Source organism: Patagioenas fasciata, chromosome 1 (genome assembly GCF_037038585.1).
Source record: "Patagioenas fasciata isolate bPatFas1 chromosome 1, bPatFas1.hap1, whole genome shotgun sequence".
In the NCBI taxonomy this organism is placed as follows: domain Eukaryota; kingdom Metazoa; phylum Chordata; class Aves; order Columbiformes; family Columbidae; genus Patagioenas; species Patagioenas fasciata.
The window spans coordinates 5,289,219-5,309,143 of NC_092520.1; the positions used below are offsets into that span (position 1 = coordinate 5,289,219).

A 19,925-nucleotide genomic window follows, 5' to 3' on the forward strand; every position below is an offset into this window, starting at 1 on the left:
ATGAGATGCCCGGAAGCTTCAGCAGAAAGAACTGCCAGAGCATCAGCCTTGTATCACAGCATCCATCCCAAAATGTGACCTGGTCCTTCCATGCACTGGCAGAGGAGAAGTTTAAAAAAGGTATTTGGGCTCTGTATTCTTGAAAGATTCAAAAAACTACCAACTTTTAAGACAGTGGAAAAAGTTACTCAATGTATATAAAACCTTGTAAAGTGTCAGATTTGGACCTCTTGATGTTATCATCACAGAATCACAGAATCCCAGCATGTCAGGGACTGGAAGGGACCTGGAAAGCTCATCCAGTGCAATCCCCCCATGGAGCAGGAACACCCAGCTGAGGTTCCACAGGAAGGTGTCCAGGCGGGTTTGAATGTCTGCAGAGAAGGAGACTCCACAAGCTCCCTGGGCAGCCTGGGCCAGGCTCTGGCACCCTCACTGAGAAGAAGTTTCTTCTCAAGTTTAAGTGGAACCTCCTGTGTTCCAGTTTGTACCCATTACCCCTTGTCCTATCATTGGTTGTCACCGAGAAGAGCCTGGCTCCATCCTCCTGACACTCCCCCTTTACATAGTGATAACCATTAATGAGGTCACCCCTCAGTCTCCTCCAGCTCCAGAGCCCCAGCTCCCTCAGCCTTTCCTCACACGGGAGATGCTCCACTCCCTTCAGCATCTTGGTGGCTGCGCTGGACTCTCTCCAGCAGTTCCCTGTCCTTCTGGAACTGAGGGCCCAGATGGTTGGAAATTTTGTCCTGTCTTAACTTGATCAGGAAAGTAAAAATCTGTTAATATGTCATGAAGCAACTCTTCAAAATATATATCAGTTCAAGACAACGATTTCAAATAAAGATCTTCCATTTTGGTTTTCACTCCTCATTTTTTCTTTTCCAGTTTTCGATCATTAGATTATAGTTAACTTCATAAGGTTGAAAACCAAAAAGGAATTAATTCAGGCAGTTTTGAGAGCTGTTTACAGCATTTCTGCTGAGAAATCTCTCAAGCTCAGCCCTCTCCCATAAACAAATTTAGTTTCGACAAGTGAGCATTTTCTGATAGGAAAAGTTATCTCAGAATATTCCCTGCCAGCCTTAATTATCAGAGTGAGGCCAACACACAGGATCTTAGTCTGCATCTTTTGGCGTATTTTACTTCCCTCATGGCATCATCTTCTCAGCTCTGGAGAAAACAGCTTTTAATTAAAAAACCCACCAATCTAATCTTTATGATTATTGCAGAAGAACCTGAAAGCACGAATCCTAATGGCTGGAAAAACAAATGGTAGAGAACAATCCAGTATTTTTATTTTGTAATTTTTTTTTTTTTTTGCTATTAAACCAATCTCATGACTTAGGGGAATGCAAATATTGTTGCCTATGGGAATGTTGTGATAGACGCGGCAGGAGCATCTAAAAATTAGTTATATCGCCTTAAAAAGTATGTACACTTGATTTGTTGTTGTGTCACCTGTGTCACCTTCCAATAGGAAGTGTCTAAACAGAGTCCTCTCAAACATTACTGCCAGTTTTGCACAAAGTATGAATATAGGCAAGACATTTAACCTATCGAACAGCTTTCTGTATTAAAAAAGCATACATAGAGCTCATGTTATTGCCATTTTACCAAGTCCCTGGGGAAGCAGTTCAGAGGTTATGTCAAGCTGTGGGGTAGGTATGCCCTAAAACCTGGCCTTTAAGTCTAATGTACCTGCTTTTATTGACTTTTAATAGAAACTGTTAATTCTGTGGGGCAGATTAACTTTGAACTACACGGTTTAGTGAAGTGTGCTCTGAAATAGCTGACTGTAATAAAAGGTTTAAGTTGCTGTTGCCGTTTTTCTAAAACAAATCTGCGTGTCATTTGTTTAGTTGCAAATAAATTGCTAGGCAAGCCCGTGTAAACAGAGCTGCCCTTCTACAAAGAGAAAGGTTATCAGGACATTAATTGGTAGCTAAACTTGGGATAGCTGAGGGAACGAAAAACTGGAAGCAAAATAAAGAGAACAAACAGCAAGGAAGAGAAAAGGAAACAGGTTTGGGAATTACAACCTCCATCTATGCTAATGAATTAAACATGCCCTGGATACAGGGGTCAACTGGCAAAGAAAATCTTGTGTTCGTTATATTAAACACTGGAAAACCTCATGGTGATCAGGATTCTGCGAGAGAAGAAACTTATCCACTGATGGCAAGCTTGTGAATATGTTAATTAATTTAAATGTCTTACCTGTCATGTAACATTTGATATCCTGAGAGTTGCTAATGGGATTGTTGTTTTTGAACATGTACAGGTTGAAAGGCATTATGTTATTGCTACTCAGATGCTTCCACATCTCATGGTCTGGACTTGTCCACCGACCCGCTAGCACATCATAGTCTCTCCGTCCCATGTGGATAAGCTTTGTGAGGGGGTCATACAGCCCCCCGTGGTAGCCGATGATGATCTGGAAGTTGGGATTGGTGTCCATGTAGATCTCGCCATACGCTGTGTACAGTATCTGCTTAATCATTAAGCCAGTCCCACTGAAGACGGCCAAGGGGGTGCCGATGTTATCGCAGGCGATGTAGAATTCATCACCGCTGCTGAGCTCCATTGCAAAGAGGTGGCCTTGGAGGTCATAGTAGAGGGAGGTGATCTCGGAGCTTGAGTGGTTGTACAAGTGGGTGACCTTGGTTGGGTTGGTCAGGTCTGCGTAGAAGAACTGCAAGTGATGGCCATGGCTGGTTTTGCTAGAGACCCTCCTTCCTAGGCCATCGTAGCGGTATTTCACGCTCCACCCACTAGCTTTATTGTAGGCTTTGATGAGCAGGCCAGCCGAATTGTACTCAAAAATATCATTGCCCCTTTGCTTCAGGAAGCCATCTTCATCCATTTTGTACTGCACATCCCCCAGTCTAGTAATCCTATCCCTGAGGTCGTACCTGAGCGGCGTAAGGCGGGCGCTGTTCCCCGGACTCAACAAATGGAGGTTTCCATTTAGGTCGTAGCTGTAACGCCAGAGTGGTTTGTCATTGATGGACACTGTCTGCAACTGGCCATCAGCATCATACTCATATGAGTATCTAGTTGTGTTCGCATAAGGCCCAACCTTCAGCTCTTTCTTAACCACTCTCCCCATGTTGTCATACTGCACGGTCATCCAGTACATCAGCGACCTGAATATCTCGTACTGGACCTCCTTCATCCTGCCATAGGCATCGAAATGTTTAGTGTGAGTCATGACAGCAGTGGTGATAATCTGGTTGATATCATAGTAAATTACTCCGAATTTACCAAATTGCTCAGTTTTGCCTGACACGTCATCGTACCTGTAGAGATCAATGGGTAAAGGTGTCTCGTTGATGACTGCTTGCATGCTGGTCACCCGAAAACTGTTGTCATAGTTGTAGTCGAAGCGTGCGTTCACCATGCCTTCCTCAGTGAAGCGGAAAATCTGCCGATCAATGAGCGGTCCAATCTGTCTGTACCTGATTGTACATGTGAACCCTTCGTTCTGCAAGTTTATTGTCTTCAGCATGCCGGCGGTTTCGTCATAGGTGAAACTGATCTTTGTGGTGTCGTAGAGCATCTCGGCCAACTTGGACAACTTTCCATACTTGTAGATGACACGTCTCCCTGTCCCCAGGTACAACGTGTGAAGTAGCTGCTCATCCTCCGTAAAATCCTGTATTACTGAGGCGTTGCCTTCAGGTGGCCGGTAGATGTTCCTGTAGTAACCAATGGAACGAATGGTTTCTAAAGTCTGACGGGCAACGTTGGGCATGGTCACCGATGACAACCGGTCATTCTTGTCAAACTCAAAGATGTACTGTCTCTGGCTGTGAAGGAGTAGCACCATGGACTGGATGGGAAGGAGAAAAATATAGATTACATTCCTGGCTTTCAGGCGAGATTACACTCAACTCTCACAAAGCCTTCAAAATTCTCCAATCCAAAGAGCAAAGCAAGTGAGATAAATCTCTGCACCCATAGGATTAAATGGTGAGAGGTATGAAGCTGCACGGCACATCAAGCATCCCCAGGGAGGAGTGGGGCAGAGCAAAAAGCTGTTAATGCAGTCAGGAAGGTCTAAGTTCAGAATGCTCACTTGTTTGAATCAATACTCCATAGCTAGCTGTCTCTACCCAAACTCTCTGCACCAATAGCTTTTACAGACTAAATAAATTACATTTGTAGAGTGAATTAGACAATGCTTGAAAAACTACCCCCCGACACCTTCCAATGCCCAATTAATTCATTGTGTCTAGATATCTTCCATTATACTCTTAATGCAAACTTCTGTCTGAATTTGGTCGGTTTTGTTTGTTTGTTTAATGTAACAAACAACCCACACAGATCGTATGATGCAAGAAGTAAGTCAATACCTTTTGCTTTTTAAAAGCCATTTTACCGTAGTTTCCTTAAACTGTTGTAGGGATAGGCTTTATATAAAACTCAGGAATAAAAAAACTCCAGTCCCTGGTATGGAGCATATGGATCTGTAGGACACTGGGCAATGTAATGATGAATGGTAATACACAGAAGAATTTAAGTCCCATGCCAATCTACAGAGTGCAGACTACAGAAAACATTGCAAAGAGTGTTATGACAGTCTAGCTGGATTTGTGACTTGCACTTTTTATTATGTGTATCTCCTAGAAAGCAGGAACGGGTCACTCAAAGAAGGCAGGATGTCAGACTGTACAGATTGTTTTCACATGGAAAAGCCTACTGGAAATTCCTACCTTTCATTCCTCTGACTTTACCTGAAGATATTTTATATTGCAGCTAGCTCAGTAAAGCAATGTTGTGTTTAAAAAATCAAATGCCAAAGCTTCACAGCATTAAGACATTCTCTCGGTGTGACTGGGAAGAAATTTCTCAGGCTATTTCATGGTTTGGCATCAAAGTTGCTACGTGCACATCAGTGCAGGCAGAAGAGGAGTATTGGACCATAAGGACCATTAATCAGGTGATGTGGAGCGCAGCTGTCCTGAAGTCAAAGGATTAAAGCCCATTTGCACCAAACGCACCATTTCTGAGTGATATGAGGATTCTCACCTTCTCCAAGTAAGTGTAGCTCCATGATTTGCCATCAGCAAAGATCCTGGATGTAATTCTGCCAGACTGATCATACTCCATCCTTTCTGACATCGTGCCCCTCTGAATCCCTGCGATGTTTCCTCCTGGGGAATAGGTGACATTGACCCCGTTCAGCCTGCTGCTGGGTGACCAGAGACTGGGCCTCCCTGCCTGGTCGTAGAGGATGCGGAGCGTGAACTTGCGGTGGTCGTCATAGATTTTCTCTGTCCTTGTCACACGGTCGAAGTCGAGGGACAGCAGGTTTCTGTTGTGAACCTACAGGACAGAGATGGAGAATTAGGAAGCTGGAAAAAGTTTAAGTTTAAAAGAGTAGCCTCCTTTCACCAAACACCTCTTTAGGCCACACTGGAGAGTCTCCAGCTGTTCATTGACTCTGGATAAGATTTTCAAAGCAAAGAGTTTTCCTAATGTTGCTTCTGTTGACTTCAGTGAGGAGGCAGAAAAACAGAAGATACTTTTGAAACACTGCCATGGTGAAGGAATATTGCCTATATCCCAAACCTAGGCTTAGGATTGCTACAGCAGATGTGATTATAGACCTACAGAAGATGAGAACTTGTGAGGAATATTTACAAGGTACTCTGCTTGTCAAACCTAGGTTATATAGTTTCTTTCCTTTTGTGCACATCAAAAGATAATACTTGTAGAAAAAGAGATGGATGTTGTGTCAATGTAGTGGAAAGCAGAACTTTTCTCTGAGTATACTGACTATACTGCATGCACTGGAGGTCAAGCCTTTCCCCTGAGATGAAATATGGAGGCCTTGACCACTGGAGATGTTACACAGAGCAGGAACTTTTCTGTGAGAGCTGGAGTTTTAGCTTCATTGTCCTGGGGTTATTCAGTGTTGCATAATTACACTCCTGTTACCTCCACTGCCTCTGCCTTTCCAAAGATCAAAAGTATCTACTTCAAAGGCAGGAGGAGGAATACATTTTGATTCAGGGATTGTAGTGCACAGCAATACGAAAAGGAGTTGGTAATACAACTCATATTTAGCTACACATGCAAGGAGACTCAAACAGCCACATCACCACAGCACCAAAGTACTCAGCAAGGACAAAAACCCCACATTCCCAGGATGTGAGTTCAACATCTTGCTCTGTCCTGCTCTGGGTAAAGTAAACACTTCTGACCTGAGAACTGTTCTCAGCGCTGATCTTGGCCATTACTTCAGGGTATGCGATTGAATTCCTGCTATATGTCTTATGAGGACAAGCTGAGAGAGTTGGGGTGTTCAGCCTGGAGAAGAGAAGCTCCGGGGAGACCCTACTGCGGCCTTTCTGTGCTTAAAAGGGGCTGATGTGAAAGATGGGGACAGACATTTTAGCAGGGCCTGTTGTGATAGGACAAGGGTTGATGGTTTTAAACTAAAGGAGGGAGATTCAGGCCAGACATGAGGAAGAAATTTTTGACACTGAGGGTCATGAGAGCCTGGCCCAGGTTGGCCAGAGAGGCGGTGGATGAACCATCCCTGGAGACATCCCAGGCCAGGCTGGACTGGGCTCTGAGCAACCTGAGCTGGTGAAGATGTCCCTGCTCATGGCAGGGGTGGCACTGGGGGAGCTTTGGAGGTCCCTTCCAACCCAAACTATTCAGTGATTCTATATTTTGAGTGATGTGAGAGAAAGGATGTGACAGAGCCAACGGAGAAGGGGCTCCTCATCCCTGGAGGGCTGGGAGAAGGAAGCGTAGGACCACTGCAGTGGTTTTGGGCAGGTGTTTGTGCTGAAACCTGGAGAATGGGGACACTGTAAAATTAGAATTCTGAAGAAACCATCTCAGGAGCTGAGGTTGGAAGAGGCAAAAGCACAGCTGAGAAAATGTGGAACTGAGCTGAGGATGCACGTGGCCAGCTGAGAGAGAAGGAATCGATACCATGATGTAAGTGTGAAGACGATGTAAGAAGAGGTCAGCGCAAGAATGATTTTCAGCTTACGAATAACAATGCTAAAAGACAGGTACGACTCAAGGAAAGACGCGGCATTGAAAGGCAGATAATGCTCCAATTAAATGTGTGTAAAATAAAATGTAAATGGGCAATGGGAGAAAGAGGGACTCAGCCAACAGCCCACTGTAACAGGCAAACTGGGAAATAATCAAAAAGGTATAAAAACTCTAAGCACAGATGCACACATGTAACTAACAGCTCAATTTGACATCTTGTAGGTGCTCGCTGCTATAAATAGAGAAACAGAAGTGACAATTGCTTGAAAAAAAAAAGAAAAAAGCAGAAAACCAGGAAGGAATAGCATCTTTGCTTTCCATCTACTCACAAAGCAGCTCCAGCTCAGCAGCTGCAGCTTCTTCTGCTACTGGTCTCTGCCAGAAAAGCTGGGAAGAGCTTCGCCAGGGCTGGGACAGGAATCCAGGCTGCAAGTGGCCTCCCTGCTCCATCTACCAGCAGCAGTGCCATGCACCGCGCTGGAAGGACCAAATAACCCGTCCCAGATCCCTCGTAAGCTCCGTCGAAATCTCTGCATCCCACTACTGGTGCCCTAAGTCATTCCACCCTCCCTGTGCTCTGGAAAGCAATTTCTGCAGGACTAGTTGGAAACAGGCTCCCTTTTCACTTTTATTTTAATGATTTGTTTTCTCCTGCTCGGTGTAATCTCTCTTCTCTCTGAGAAGTGCTGCGGTGCCAACAGCCACCCCTCAAGGTGATGGACAAAGTGAACTCTACCCTGCCAGACAGCCTCTGAACAGGGGCTAAATCTTTTTCCATCCTTGTTCAAGGGCATGCCTTGAATAGAAGTGAATTTTCCGCAGAAGCACTGACAGGGCTGCAGGCTTCAGTCCAATAACTGTGTTTTATGGTGAGCAGCTAAATAAGGTGCCATCCTACATCCAGGAGTATTTATCCTGGAACAGGGTCTGAAAATTCCTGAGAAAAGCTTTTGCCTCTCAGAGCGTTTAACAACAGCTGTGATCAGCACAGGGCTGAGGGACGGTAAATTTAAACCCACAGTTCGCTGTGTATTTGACCTCCTCTCTACAATGTGTGAGAGACTGAATTTAACCCCAAACTCCACAGTACTTTATTCAATCCATTAGCTTGCTCTGGGAAAGCAAGAGCATAAGCATGCTGCCATCTCCGATTTCTCCAATGCTTCCTATGGAACTCCTTTATCTTAAATTATAATTAAGAACCATCCATTGACCCCTCCAGGAGAACAAGAGAATGAAAGGGGAAGATTTCTCATGAAAACACTCTGGTAACCTTCAGCAGAGCAGGGCAAACAATACTTCAGCAATGAGAACTCCAGGAACGAATAACATCCACATGATAAATGGTCTCCTACAAAGCAATTTCCCCAGTGAATTGCTAAAACTGTTGGGGTGACCCTATCCAGACCTCGACACCTTGCAGGAATTGTGGAGATGATGCTGGACTGTCCTTGTTAGTCAACACATTAGGAATGGTTAGCAGCATATCCCAGGAGACCTCTGTGGTCCTGCTGGTTCTGGGGATCATCTGGGACACTTGGTCTTGATGCCACCATTAGCCTGCTGCCAAGGTCTTGGGAAAAACAAAGTGAATTACAATGGGAGTTTCCATGGTTAAATAAATACATGAGCTGAGCCAGCAGCTCTGTCTCTTTTGGCTGTCCTTTCTGCTCCGCTCTCAGAGATTATTTTACATCCTTCTTTATTGAAAAACTCAAGTTTGATTAAAAAAAAAAAGAAAAGGCAAACAGAAAGAAGGAGCTCTGTTCCTTGGAGCAGAGTTTACTTAATGCTCGCACTGCAGATGGAGCCTGTGTTGCTGTAGGCCAGTGATGGGTTGAATTTGTAGCCAGCCAACTTGTGGAAATATCTCACCACTGGGTGGGTGGAACAGAGCATCACAACTTTCCATGGGGTGTGTGGGACAGGAGAAGGGAAGGAGGCTGCTTTGACATATTTGTGCTGATTTAATGTATTTGTGCTGCTTTACTGCTGCCTGGTCAAGTGCAGAGCCAGGTTAGCATTGAGGAGACTGGGGAAAAGGCATCAGGGTTGGCTCCTCTCCCTTTATCCATGGCAGAAGTCCCTGCCTTGTGCCTTATCCCTGCAATAAAGAAACATGTGCATTGTATTATTTCACAGAAACACAGAATAGTTTGGGTTGGAAAGGACCTTCCAAGCTCATCCAGTGCCACCCCTGCCATGAGCAGGGACATCTTCACCAGCTCAGGTTGCTCAGAGCCCCGTCCAGCCTGGCCTGGGATGTCTCCAGGGATGGTCCATCCACCACCTCTCTGGCCAACCTGGGACAGGCTCTCAGCACCCTCAGTGCAAAAGCTTTCTTCCTCATGTCTATCCTGAGGGAGGGAGGGAGCTGTGAAACCAGCCTCATCATGCTGGGAGCTGGTCGAGCTCAAGGCAACAGGCTGTCAGTCCCCAGGGACACCCTGCAACCATGGGAGGAAGGGCCACCAAAACCATGCAGAAGCATGAGATGGCAGCAGGAAGATGCTGTTTTTAGGGCAACTCCCTCTTTTAAACTGTTCTCCTCATCTCAAAGACTTTATGGAGTGATGCTGCAGCCTCTCTGGGATTGCTCCTTCTCCATGGAGCATCATGTCTTCGCTGCTGTCTCACGCGAGCAGCGGCGTGAGGGGAGGAGGAAGGCAGTGATTTGTTCACATATGGCAGAAAATGATACCATTTCCCCAAACGAACAAAAACATTTTGAACTTAACTTCCTTGAGCTTCTCCCTTGCCAGGGAAAGCAGCAATTACTGGTATGAGGGAAGAGGAGAACATGACACACAGAATATGTTAAAATGCCGGGCAATCCCCAGGGAGGCAATTAGCACCTCACAGGTCTATGTCTTAGGGGTGCAGATGCTACCATGCAGGTACAAACAGGCAGCTTAAAACCTCTTGTACACCCTCAGCTACTTTGAACCCCTGAACACAGCCACAACTGAGCCCTTCAACCATGTAAGATGATCTCCTGCTTCACCAGAAGGGCCCCAATAGGCTCAAAATGTGAATAAATGCTGGCAGATTTACGGGGACACAAGTGACCAGCCTGAAAGCTCATTTTGCAAGTGTTTTTCCAAATGCAGCAGAATGTAAAACAAAGACGCATTCTGCATTTGAATCTACTGTGAAAATTCTGGGATATAAAACTGACACAGGCAGCTGAGCTGCGGTTAAATGAGTGGAAACTGCTTTGAACACCAAATAGCTGTGACACAGCTGCAGATTTCAGAAGGCTCGCTCCTTTCACAGAAAGACCTGTCTGATAATTTTGCTGGTTGTTAATATAAAATAAAATCAAAACCCCAAGACAAACCAAACAAGAAGTGCGATGCCAACCGATCTGCAGATGTACAGCAGTTCCTACTGAAGGAGCAGCTTTAGCTTTCACTGTGGTTTTCAGTTTTTTTCCTGATACTGAAATATGAGGCTACCAAGGCAAGAGGAAAAGAGCAGAAGGTGGTTTAGGGAGGTTGAAGCGCAATAGTTGACAAGTGTGAGTGATGGGAGAAATCACACCAAGGTGGCAGCGGTTGTGCTGCAGGGAACAGGGAGAGGTGAAGAGCAAAGGCTGGGAAACACTTATTCTGAAACCAGAGCATTAATATCTCCTGCGAAGCTGAAGTGCGAACAAATAGCTGCCGTCCTTCTGCTGTGCTGGCATTAGGCAGCACTAAGTGTTTGTCTCAGAAGGTCTGAACGTGCCAGGTGCTGAGTAGCTTCCCAGGAACGGCTCATCGGCCCGTGACTCAGAGACTAGCAAGGTGCAGGGTGATTGCCCAGGACTCGCTATTACAAATTACCAGCCTTGCCAGAAGTTAGCAGAGGAATTACAGGCTTATTGGGCAAGATCTTTAAACAGCCCTGACAAGTGTGCGGTGCATTGTGTGGAACAACGTTTTCAAAATACATCAGTCTCGAGCACAGAAAGGACCACGCGCTCCTGGAGGAGGGATGGCCATCAGGTTGGAGCAGTTTACAACACTGCATTTTGGGGAACAAAGGCAATTGTGATTAAATGCTCTGTGAGCTCTTCAACAGGTTGAACAGATTAACAAGTTTCAGGAATCGAGAGATTTTTCTGACGCTGCCCATTGAACGATAATCATAGAATCAGAGAATGGTTTGAAAGGGACCTTAAAGGTCATCTAGTTCCAAGCCCTGCCATGGGCAGGGACATCTTCCACTAGACCAGGTTGCTCAAAGCCCCGTCCAGCATGACCTTGAACACTTCCATGGATGGGGCACCCACAGCTTCTCTGGGCAACCTGTTCCAGTGCCTCAGCACCCTCATGGGGAAGAATTTCTTCCTTATATCTAATCTAAATCTCCTCTCTTTCAAGTTAAAGCCAAAACCCTTTGTCCTGGGACCTAAAAAGTCCCTCTCCAGCTTTCTTGTAGGTCCCTGTTTGGTACTGAAAGGCCGCAATAAGGTCTGCCCAGAGCCTTCTCCAGGCTGCACAACCCCAACTCCCTCAGCCTGTTCTCATATGCTTACAAAGCTTTCGGTGCTCAGATAGAAAATACCTGTACTAACTGGTGCAGTATTTTATAGTTATGATCATCCTTCCCTTGCTTAAACAGCCTGACATGATGGTTAAACCTGCAGTGTCTGATGGGAGGTCACACGTTCCCAGTGATGCAGAAGACTCGTAGACAAATCAGCAATGCCACCTGTGACGGCTAAGAGAACGTCAGCACATAAGGAGATGTATAAGGATATATTCAAGTCATAAAGGTTGCGTCACTGAGGATGAACAGCTCGTTCTCTGTCCTGCAGACTTGTCCCTATTGCAGATGATACAAATCAGCCCCGTCCCTTTCTGTCACGAGGCTGCGGACTGATGAGGAGTCCAAAACTGCTCTCACTGCTCACTTACCCTCAGCCGACGTCCAAAGACGGTGACCTGCCCTCTTGCTTGCTCCTTCCTCTGCCTCCACTCCACGAGATTGAGGCCGTTGTCGATGGGCAGGGTGACATTCCTCTTGCCCACCGTGGGGTTGACGGTGCCAGCCAGCAGGTGCGGCTCGGTCTGCAGGGCCACCTCCATGCCGTTGGCGAGCATCAGTCTGAGAGAGCCGTCAGCGCCGATGTAGTAGCTGTTTCGGACTTGGTCTGAAGACAGAAAAGAGATCTTTTCAATGGGCTGTCCAATGATACAGCTCCATGTTTTCATTTTCTCCCTTACCCAGGCTTCATCAGCATTTCTGGTGGTTGTAATCAAATGCACTGTCCCACACACAGTGAGCAAAATCTTGTTTAATCACAGAATCACAGAATGATTTTGGTTGGAAGAGACCCTCAAGGTCATTGAGTCCAACCATTAACCCAACATTCTCACTAACCCATGTCCCTAAAAATGTCATTTAGGCATCTTTTAAACCCCTCCAGGGATGGTGACTCCAGCACTGCCCTGGGCAGCCTGTTCCAATGTCCAGCAGCCCTTTGGGGAAGAAATTGTTCCCAAGATCTGAACTCAACCTCCCCTGGCACAACTTGAGGCCGTTTCCTCTGGTCCTGGCGCTTGTTCCTGGCGAGCAGAGCCCGACCCCCGCCGGCTCCAAGCTCCTTTCAGGCAGTTCAGAGATCAGAAGGTCTCCCCTCAGCTCCTGTTCTCCAGCTGAACCCCCCAGGTCCCTCAGCCGCTCCCATCACACTTGTGCTCCAGCCCTTTCCCCAGCTCCATTCCCTTCTCTCAACTCGCTCCAGCACCTCAAGGGTTCTCTTGTCTTGATGGGCCCAAAACTGAGCTCAGGATTTGAGGTTCGGCCTCCCTAGTGCCCAGCACAGGGACGGTCACTGCCGTGGACCTACTGGCCACACCAGTGCTGGTACCAGCCAGGATGCTGGTGGCCTTCTTTGCCACCTGGGCACAGGTTGGCTCATGTTCAGCCAGGTGAATCGGTGAAAGTAAAGATGGGTAAGCTCTTTTTCATTCTGATGAGATTCTGCGCTTCAAAGTCTTGCAGAAAAGTCTTACACAGATTAAAAAGGGCACCAAAGGAAGAGCTGCATAATATCCTAGCAAAGGACCCAAACCTCTTCCTCTAGGCTAAAACACTGGGTGGTGAGATATTTGTTTTAAACTGCAGTCCAGCTGAAAATTTTCCATGCTTTTATATCTTAAAGATCCCAATTTCACCACAGTATTTGAAAGCCAACTACTTTCTCCAGCTTATTTGGCATCTCACAAGTTGCAAGAAATTGTACAGTGAGTGAATGCTCACCAGCTCCCCAAACAACAGCCCAACCCCTTGACTTGGGAAGGCTTTCAGGAGGAGACCCAAGACCTTATGTTTGGAGGGAAAGCAGAAGCACTAAGCTCCCACACATCTCTGTATGTATGGCCTCGACTTGCTCCTAAAGGATCAGCAGATTTTGAGGCCAGGATTTGGGAGTTCAGGAGTGGAAGAGAAGAGCAATATCCCTTCCATATCCTCCAGGAGATGGGCAGGCTAAAACCTCATCCTTGGAATCTCCTGCTGGCATTTATGTCTGCAGAGAGGAGCTCATGAAGGATAAGAAAGCATGAGACTTGCTTTCTTACCCTTCGACTCAGTGCCAGTGCAGACTGGCTTTAAAAGCACATTAATCAAAGACTGCTTTATCTAAAGCTCCTCAAAAACTGGAAAATATTACCATTTCTGTCTCCCGGGCTGCTATAAATACCTAATTGTGAATAAAGACACCCATTAAAAATTCATGTCAATTGTTTTTCCGTTCTGAGGCAAGTTAGGTTTTGTTCACTAGCTGCTCTGCCATAGCTCAGCAGGAAACAAGGTCACAGCGAAATTATCATCTCTTGTCTGGATGACATAGATCAGCAAAGAGTACCGGTTGGTATAATTAGGAAAGGAAACCTGACAACAGTGAGTCTTCTTTGTTTTATTGTAAGTCTGATCGTGCTCCTGTTGTAGCCAGCTGGAGTCTTGCCACACCGATCTCAGCAGGATCACAACTCAACTTACTGTACCCAGCAGTGATGGTGGAAAACGCTGTGGCACTGGATTTTGTCACTATACACATACAGCAGTGACCCACAGAGCAGATCCAACTATTTTAGTTGTACCACTGAGTACTTAAGCTGATGGTCTTTTGACACAGACTCCAGCAGGATCAAGCCCATGGACACCTCAAGCTTGATTCTGCAAATGGAGACGAGGGGAATGGTCAGGGGGCTGTCACACTTTCATTCTTAGATGCTTGGTCTGGTGAGAAAGTGGTGGAAATCCACTTTAAATCTAATCAGTGAAGTATCACTGCACAGCTAATATATCCTTCTCTCCTCCATCCTCCATCAGGAAGCAGGGGAAAGCTTGAAGCTCTCTGTGAAATACACTGGACACGTGATGTTCCCTTCGTGTCACACAAGCACAACCAAAGGGTTACGGTGGATTGTCACCAGCGGTGCAGTACAGTGTGGGGAATGTAAATCCTCTGCTTCCAACATTCTCCCAAGAGAACACTTCCTTGGCTTTGGAAGACATTTCTCAAGGGCTACATGAAACCCAAGGGCCATTGGATGCTGTATTTTATGCTGCTTTGGCTCCAGGGCACTAGTGCCCTATTTTGGCCTTGAACAAGTGTCATTAAACCAAAAGACAAAATCTGTCAGAGGTCCTGAGGTGCTTGCTAGCTGTAGAGGCTCTGAAATCCATCATACAGCAATCCGTAACCTTCTGAAAAATGCCTTCTCAGACCTCACCTGTTCACAGTGTGATCCAGGTTTCTTGAAAGGTTCACCAAGGCTTTGTGAAAGTTGGCCAGAAGTCCGGAAGGAAAACTCAGGAGAACTTCTCATGCAAAGGGAATCTGCAATTTGCATTTTCCCTGGAGGTCAATGGAGCAGGCAAGACACTCACAGACCTTGAGAACAGCTCCAGCTCCATCCGCTGGAGAGGCACTTGGAAGGCAAATTACATTTCAGCTGTGCTCAGTACATCCCTGGGCAACTCCTTATTTCAGTTTCTACAGTGCTGGCCATGAACAAATAGCTCAATTTGGGAATTCACAGTCCCTAATGCCCATGGGAAAGCCACTCTCAGGTCACAGGCCACCTCCACTCCAACATTACCTAGATCTTCATTTTGAGATAAGGGTGTTTCTTCAGATCCAAACAGTTTCGTAATTTTATACTTCCGAAGATGGTTAAGCTGTTTGGAATAGTGAATGTCCTAATGGCAAAAGTGCCCTGTGCTGGAGGGTAGCACCATGAGATAATTGACTGTGGCACCATTATGTAACTGTGCCTTCAGCTCTGGGTGTATAAATCACATCATAGTCAATTATCTCACTAAAGGGCCCCCAACAGTGGGCTCTATTGCTTAATTAGGCTCTTGAGGTGAAGCCAACCTCGTGTCTGTGCAGTTGCCAGACGTCTCAATGAGAGTGGCTGGGATGGGGTGGGGTAGGTTGGATCCGCTTCGCAGGCTGAAGGAAAGAATAAGAAAGTCATTGTGTTTCTCCACAGGAACAGTGAGGATGACTTGAAGGGGCTGACAGAGGAAAGAAAGGCAGAGTTCAGGCATAGTGGGTACTTTTTTTATAAGAAGAGGGAGAGAAATGTATGTCCCAGAGACGTGGGAACAAATGTGACTCTGGAACACGTTGATCTCACTCGGAGCACTTTGTTCCTCACAAGGGAAAATGGTGTTTGACAGCCCATTGCCATCAGGCACAGACCAAGGGTGAAAGAGAGCTGGGAAGTGAAGAAAGCAAAGAGTCTGAAAGTCCCTTCCCTTTCGCCAAGCCCCACAGAACAGAAGTGATGGCTCACCCTGACTCCAAGGAGGCTTCAGCCTTCAGAGCCTGGAGATCCAGGTTCTGCACAACTTCTGCCCCTACCAGTATGTCAGCACAGTGATCCCCTGCTATTTATTCCTCTTTTCCTTCTCACTCTATCACCGTTTCCTCCACCTCATCCATCATCCACTTGCCCACCTTACCATCACTGGCAGAACTGTACTCATTTCTAACAGCCACAGACGAGTCCCACCAGTCCTATCCTGGCTGCCCACCTCTCCATTCCTTCTTTGTGCCTTTCCACACCAGCCTTTTAGCTCAAACGTTGCCCTTTGGGGGACTGGGATGGTCACTTTTCTGGATGCTGCCTTGTGAATGTTTGAACAACCAGTGAACAATTAGAGAGCTCTCCAGCAACCAGCTGGAAGCCTGGTCCAGGAGGAGAGTAACTCTTAAGTTAAAGCCATTAAGAGAACGAAGCAAAGGGGTCGGCAGGAAGCACCGCTAAATTTATCCAACCTTTTTTCTTATAACAATAATGGTAATGATGATGTACTGCATGAGGGCTGCACGGTGAGGGGGACAGCTGAGAATGAAGCAGAAAACAGCCGCAGAGCCACCACAGCACTACGGAATGTGGCTGAGTAGGTGTGAGTGTGGGTCTGCACGTGGGGAGCTCTGTGGTGCTGAGATTATCACAGGATCACAGAATCATAGAGTAGTTCGGGTTGAAGGGACCTTCACAGCTCATCCAGTGCCACCCCTGCCATGAGCAGGGACATCTTCACCAGCTCAGGTTGCTCAGAGCCCCGTCCAGCCTGGCCTGGGATGTCTCCAGGGATGGTTCATCCACCACCTCTCTGGCCAACCTGGGACAGGCTCTCACCACCCTCAGTCTAAAAAATGTTTTCCTCATGTCTGGTCTGAATGTCTCCTCTTTTAGTTTAAAACCATCACCCTTTGCCCTGTCATAATAAGCCCTGCTAAAAGTCTGTCCCCATCTTTCTTATAAGCCCTATTTTAAGTATGGAAAGGCCACAATAAGGTCTCCCCATACTCTACTCTACTCCAGGCTGAAAAATCCCAGCTCTCTCAGCCTGTCCTCCCAGCAGAGCTGTTCCAGCCTCAGATCATTTCTGTGGCTCCTCTGGCCCCTCTCCAACAGGTCCATGTGTGTCCTGTGCTGAGGGCTCCAGAACTGGACGTGGTCTCCAGTATCAAGACAATGCCTGTTTCCTGATGGACAATCCATTGTGTCCAGCTTGGCTGGGAGAGGGACAGTGGCCCAACTCACCTTGGAGCAGGGTGTAGAAGGCTCCCGATGCCGACAAATTGGTTGTTATTGTAACGTCATCCTTGCTGGAGGTTTCCACCTGGACATGCACAGAGCTGTCGGTGTCGCTGCGGAAGCTGCTCACTTGGCCCGTGGGGAAGGTCACGTTGGTCAGGCGGCCAAAGCTGTCGTACCTGAAAGGGAGGTTGGAGTGAAGTCAACAGAGGAGTGGGATACAGTAATCACCCTATAAAGCAGAGACCAAATCTTGAAGTCTTCAGCCACATTTTTCCCAGAGAAAAATGCATTGTCACTCTGTCAGACTGTCTTGACTTTTTTGATTTCATGAGGAGAAAATCACGGCTTTTAGCTGAAGAAAATCAAGCAAAGAACAGAAAATGACTAAATAACTATTAGCCTGTATTTTTACAACATTTTTCTGATACTTATCACCTGCACTGTGCTTTTTGTTTACAAGAGTAACTTTATTTCCCATTCGCTGTGCTGTGACTTATGGAAAAGCGCTGTCCCATGTATCTTGTCCAGCAGAACCAAGAGTTTCTGAAGGCTACCAACTGTTTTGCCTGCTTGTGTCCTGAGGTTCTATTTTCTGCTATCTTATTTTAAAAGCTAATGTTAAGGCAGAAGCAAGGAAGAAGCAAGATTGGCCATACCAGGTAGAAAACTGTCCTTTCTGAACATGATGTAGAGCCCTGAGCACAGCCGAGACCCCCGTGTCTACCTTCTACTGTTCCTAGGACCATCTGGAAGGACTGAGTTTAAAAGTCTAAAAAAGCACTCCAGTTTTCACCCCTACTGTGTCCTTGGCTTTTCCAATGAGGGAGTCAACATAAGCACCATACGGGGAGGTTTCTGTGATGTGGACAGCTGTGTACCAGGACCCAGATGAAATAAGCTACAAACACACAGGTCCCACAGCAGTTAACAAGCTGGGAGATTATTTTTCACCAAAAACATACATTAAGGATACATTAAGGATAATAAGCTCAGGAAACAGTATCTAAGAGGCAAAGCCAAAAGACATGAGTTGATTTAGAAGAGGGGAAACAAGAAGTGGGAAGATGCTACCCTGACAATGGTTGGTCTGAGGAGGATTATAATTAATTGTTCATCATGGCTACTGAGGATGTGACAAAACGTAATGAATGGAAGCAAGGATGATTCAGGTCAGAAGCTGGAGAATATTCTCCAGGCCCATAGCTGGTTCAAGCAGAAGAACAGATGGAGCATTGGAAAACCCATTGCCTGACACTTTTAAGAACAGATGAAATAAAATGTCCCAGAGAGGGTCTGGATACAATTGATCAGACCTTGGAGGGAGCAGATGTTTGAGGAACTCTTGATCCTTCTCTTCAGGATTACTCTGAGCTGGGGAATAAGACAATAACATCTAATAACAAAAACCCCTGATCTGAAGGGGAAGGGAAGGGAAGGGAAGGGAAGGGAAGGGAAGGGAAGGGAAGGGAAGGGAAGGGAAGGGAAGGGAAGGGAAGGGAGGGAGGGAGGGAGGGAGGGAGGGAGGGAGGGAGGGAGGGAGGAAGGAAGGAAGGAAGGAAGGAAGGAAGGAAGGAAGGAAGGAAGGAAGGAAGGAAGGAAGGAAGGAAGGAGGTAGAAAGGAAGCAAGCAAGAAAGGAAAGATGCTCCTGAACCACAACTCATAAGAGACCCAAGAGCAGTCATTGGACTGGCTCTGCACCATACACAAAAAACAATTTGTCTTCTCTTCCATTCTCTTTTTTCTTCCAGATTTGCACACAGTACTAGTACTTCCCTTTTAACAATCCGCTGGCAGTGGCTTAGCATGAGAAAGGGCTGGTTGAAAAGGTGATTTTTGCCCAAGTTTAATATTTAAGCTATAGTGACTAAGTGGGTGAGCTCACTGCAAGTCTCTCCAACCCTCGGGTTTGGAGACACCACGAGGTGAAGCTTTTCTTGCCCACTGGGCAGAGGAAGAGGTAGGAAGGCAGAAGAAAGCATTTAGCCCCCCATGGTGTCAGCCTATCAGTCATGGGATTATCCACGCATGGAGGACGGAACAGCCTTGCCCTTTCCCTCTAAGATCTGGTCAATCAGTCAGCCAGTTGTGAAACGGAAAAGAAGAAACTAAAAAAAAGAAAAAAAGAAAGGGATGGATTCAGGACTGCATTGCAGGAGTTTGGCAGAGACCAGTTGAAGCCTTTCCAAGCAGCTATAGCAGCGCACAGCTTGGATCTAAACGGAATCCTGCAAGAGCCAGAACTGGAGAGCTCTGAGCACCGAGCGCTTTGCTCCGTGTTTGTGGATGACCTGTTTGCACTGAGGTATGAGGTCTGTTTGTGCTTTCTGCACAATCATCTGCACAGCTCCTCCTAAAACTGTAGGTGAGTCTGAAACGGAAAACATCACAGGTGATCACATATTTACCCCTTCTGCTGAGACAGGACGAAGAGGACATGATTCAGTCTCTCCTTTGAACAGAGAAAACACTTTTTCATAGAATCATTCATAGAACCATTTTGGTTGGAAGAGACCCTCAGGCTCATCGAGTCCAACCATAACCTAACCTATCTCTAGCACTAAACCATGTCCCTAAGAACATCATCTAAATGTCTGTTCAACCCTTCCAGGGATGGTGACTCCACCACTGCCCTGGGCAGCCTGTTCCAATACCTGACAACCCTTTGGGAAAGAAATTGTTCCCAATATTCAACCTCAATCTCCCCTGGTGCAACTTGAGGCCGTTTCCTCTTGTCCTGGTGCTTGTTCCTGGGGAGCAGAGCCCGACCCCCCTGGCTCCAAGCTCCTTTCAGGCAGTTCAGAGATCAGAAGGTCTCCCCTCAGCTCCTGTTCTCCAGCTGAACC

The 19,925-nt window shown here is 46.5% G+C and overlaps 1 protein-coding gene across 12 annotated transcripts in view; it reads right to left on the reverse strand.

Annotated features, from left to right (window-relative positions):
- TENM4 (teneurin transmembrane protein 4) overlaps positions 1–19,925 on the reverse strand; it is a 1,673,798-nt gene that overhangs the window by 18,917 nt on the left and 1,634,956 nt on the right. For all 12 annotated transcript variants that reach the window (XM_071817725.1, XM_071817645.1, XM_071817681.1 and 9 more), the window contains 4 exons: positions 17,085–17,257; positions 11,928–12,163; positions 5,035–5,331; positions 2,221–3,835 (listed from right to left, as the gene is read on the reverse strand). In XM_071817725.1, coding sequence (XP_071673826.1) covers positions 2,221–3,835; positions 5,035–5,331; positions 11,928–12,163; positions 17,085–17,257 — 2,321 coding nt within the window. The remainder of the gene's footprint in view (positions 1–2,220; positions 3,836–5,034; positions 5,332–11,927; positions 12,164–17,084; positions 17,258–19,925) is intronic.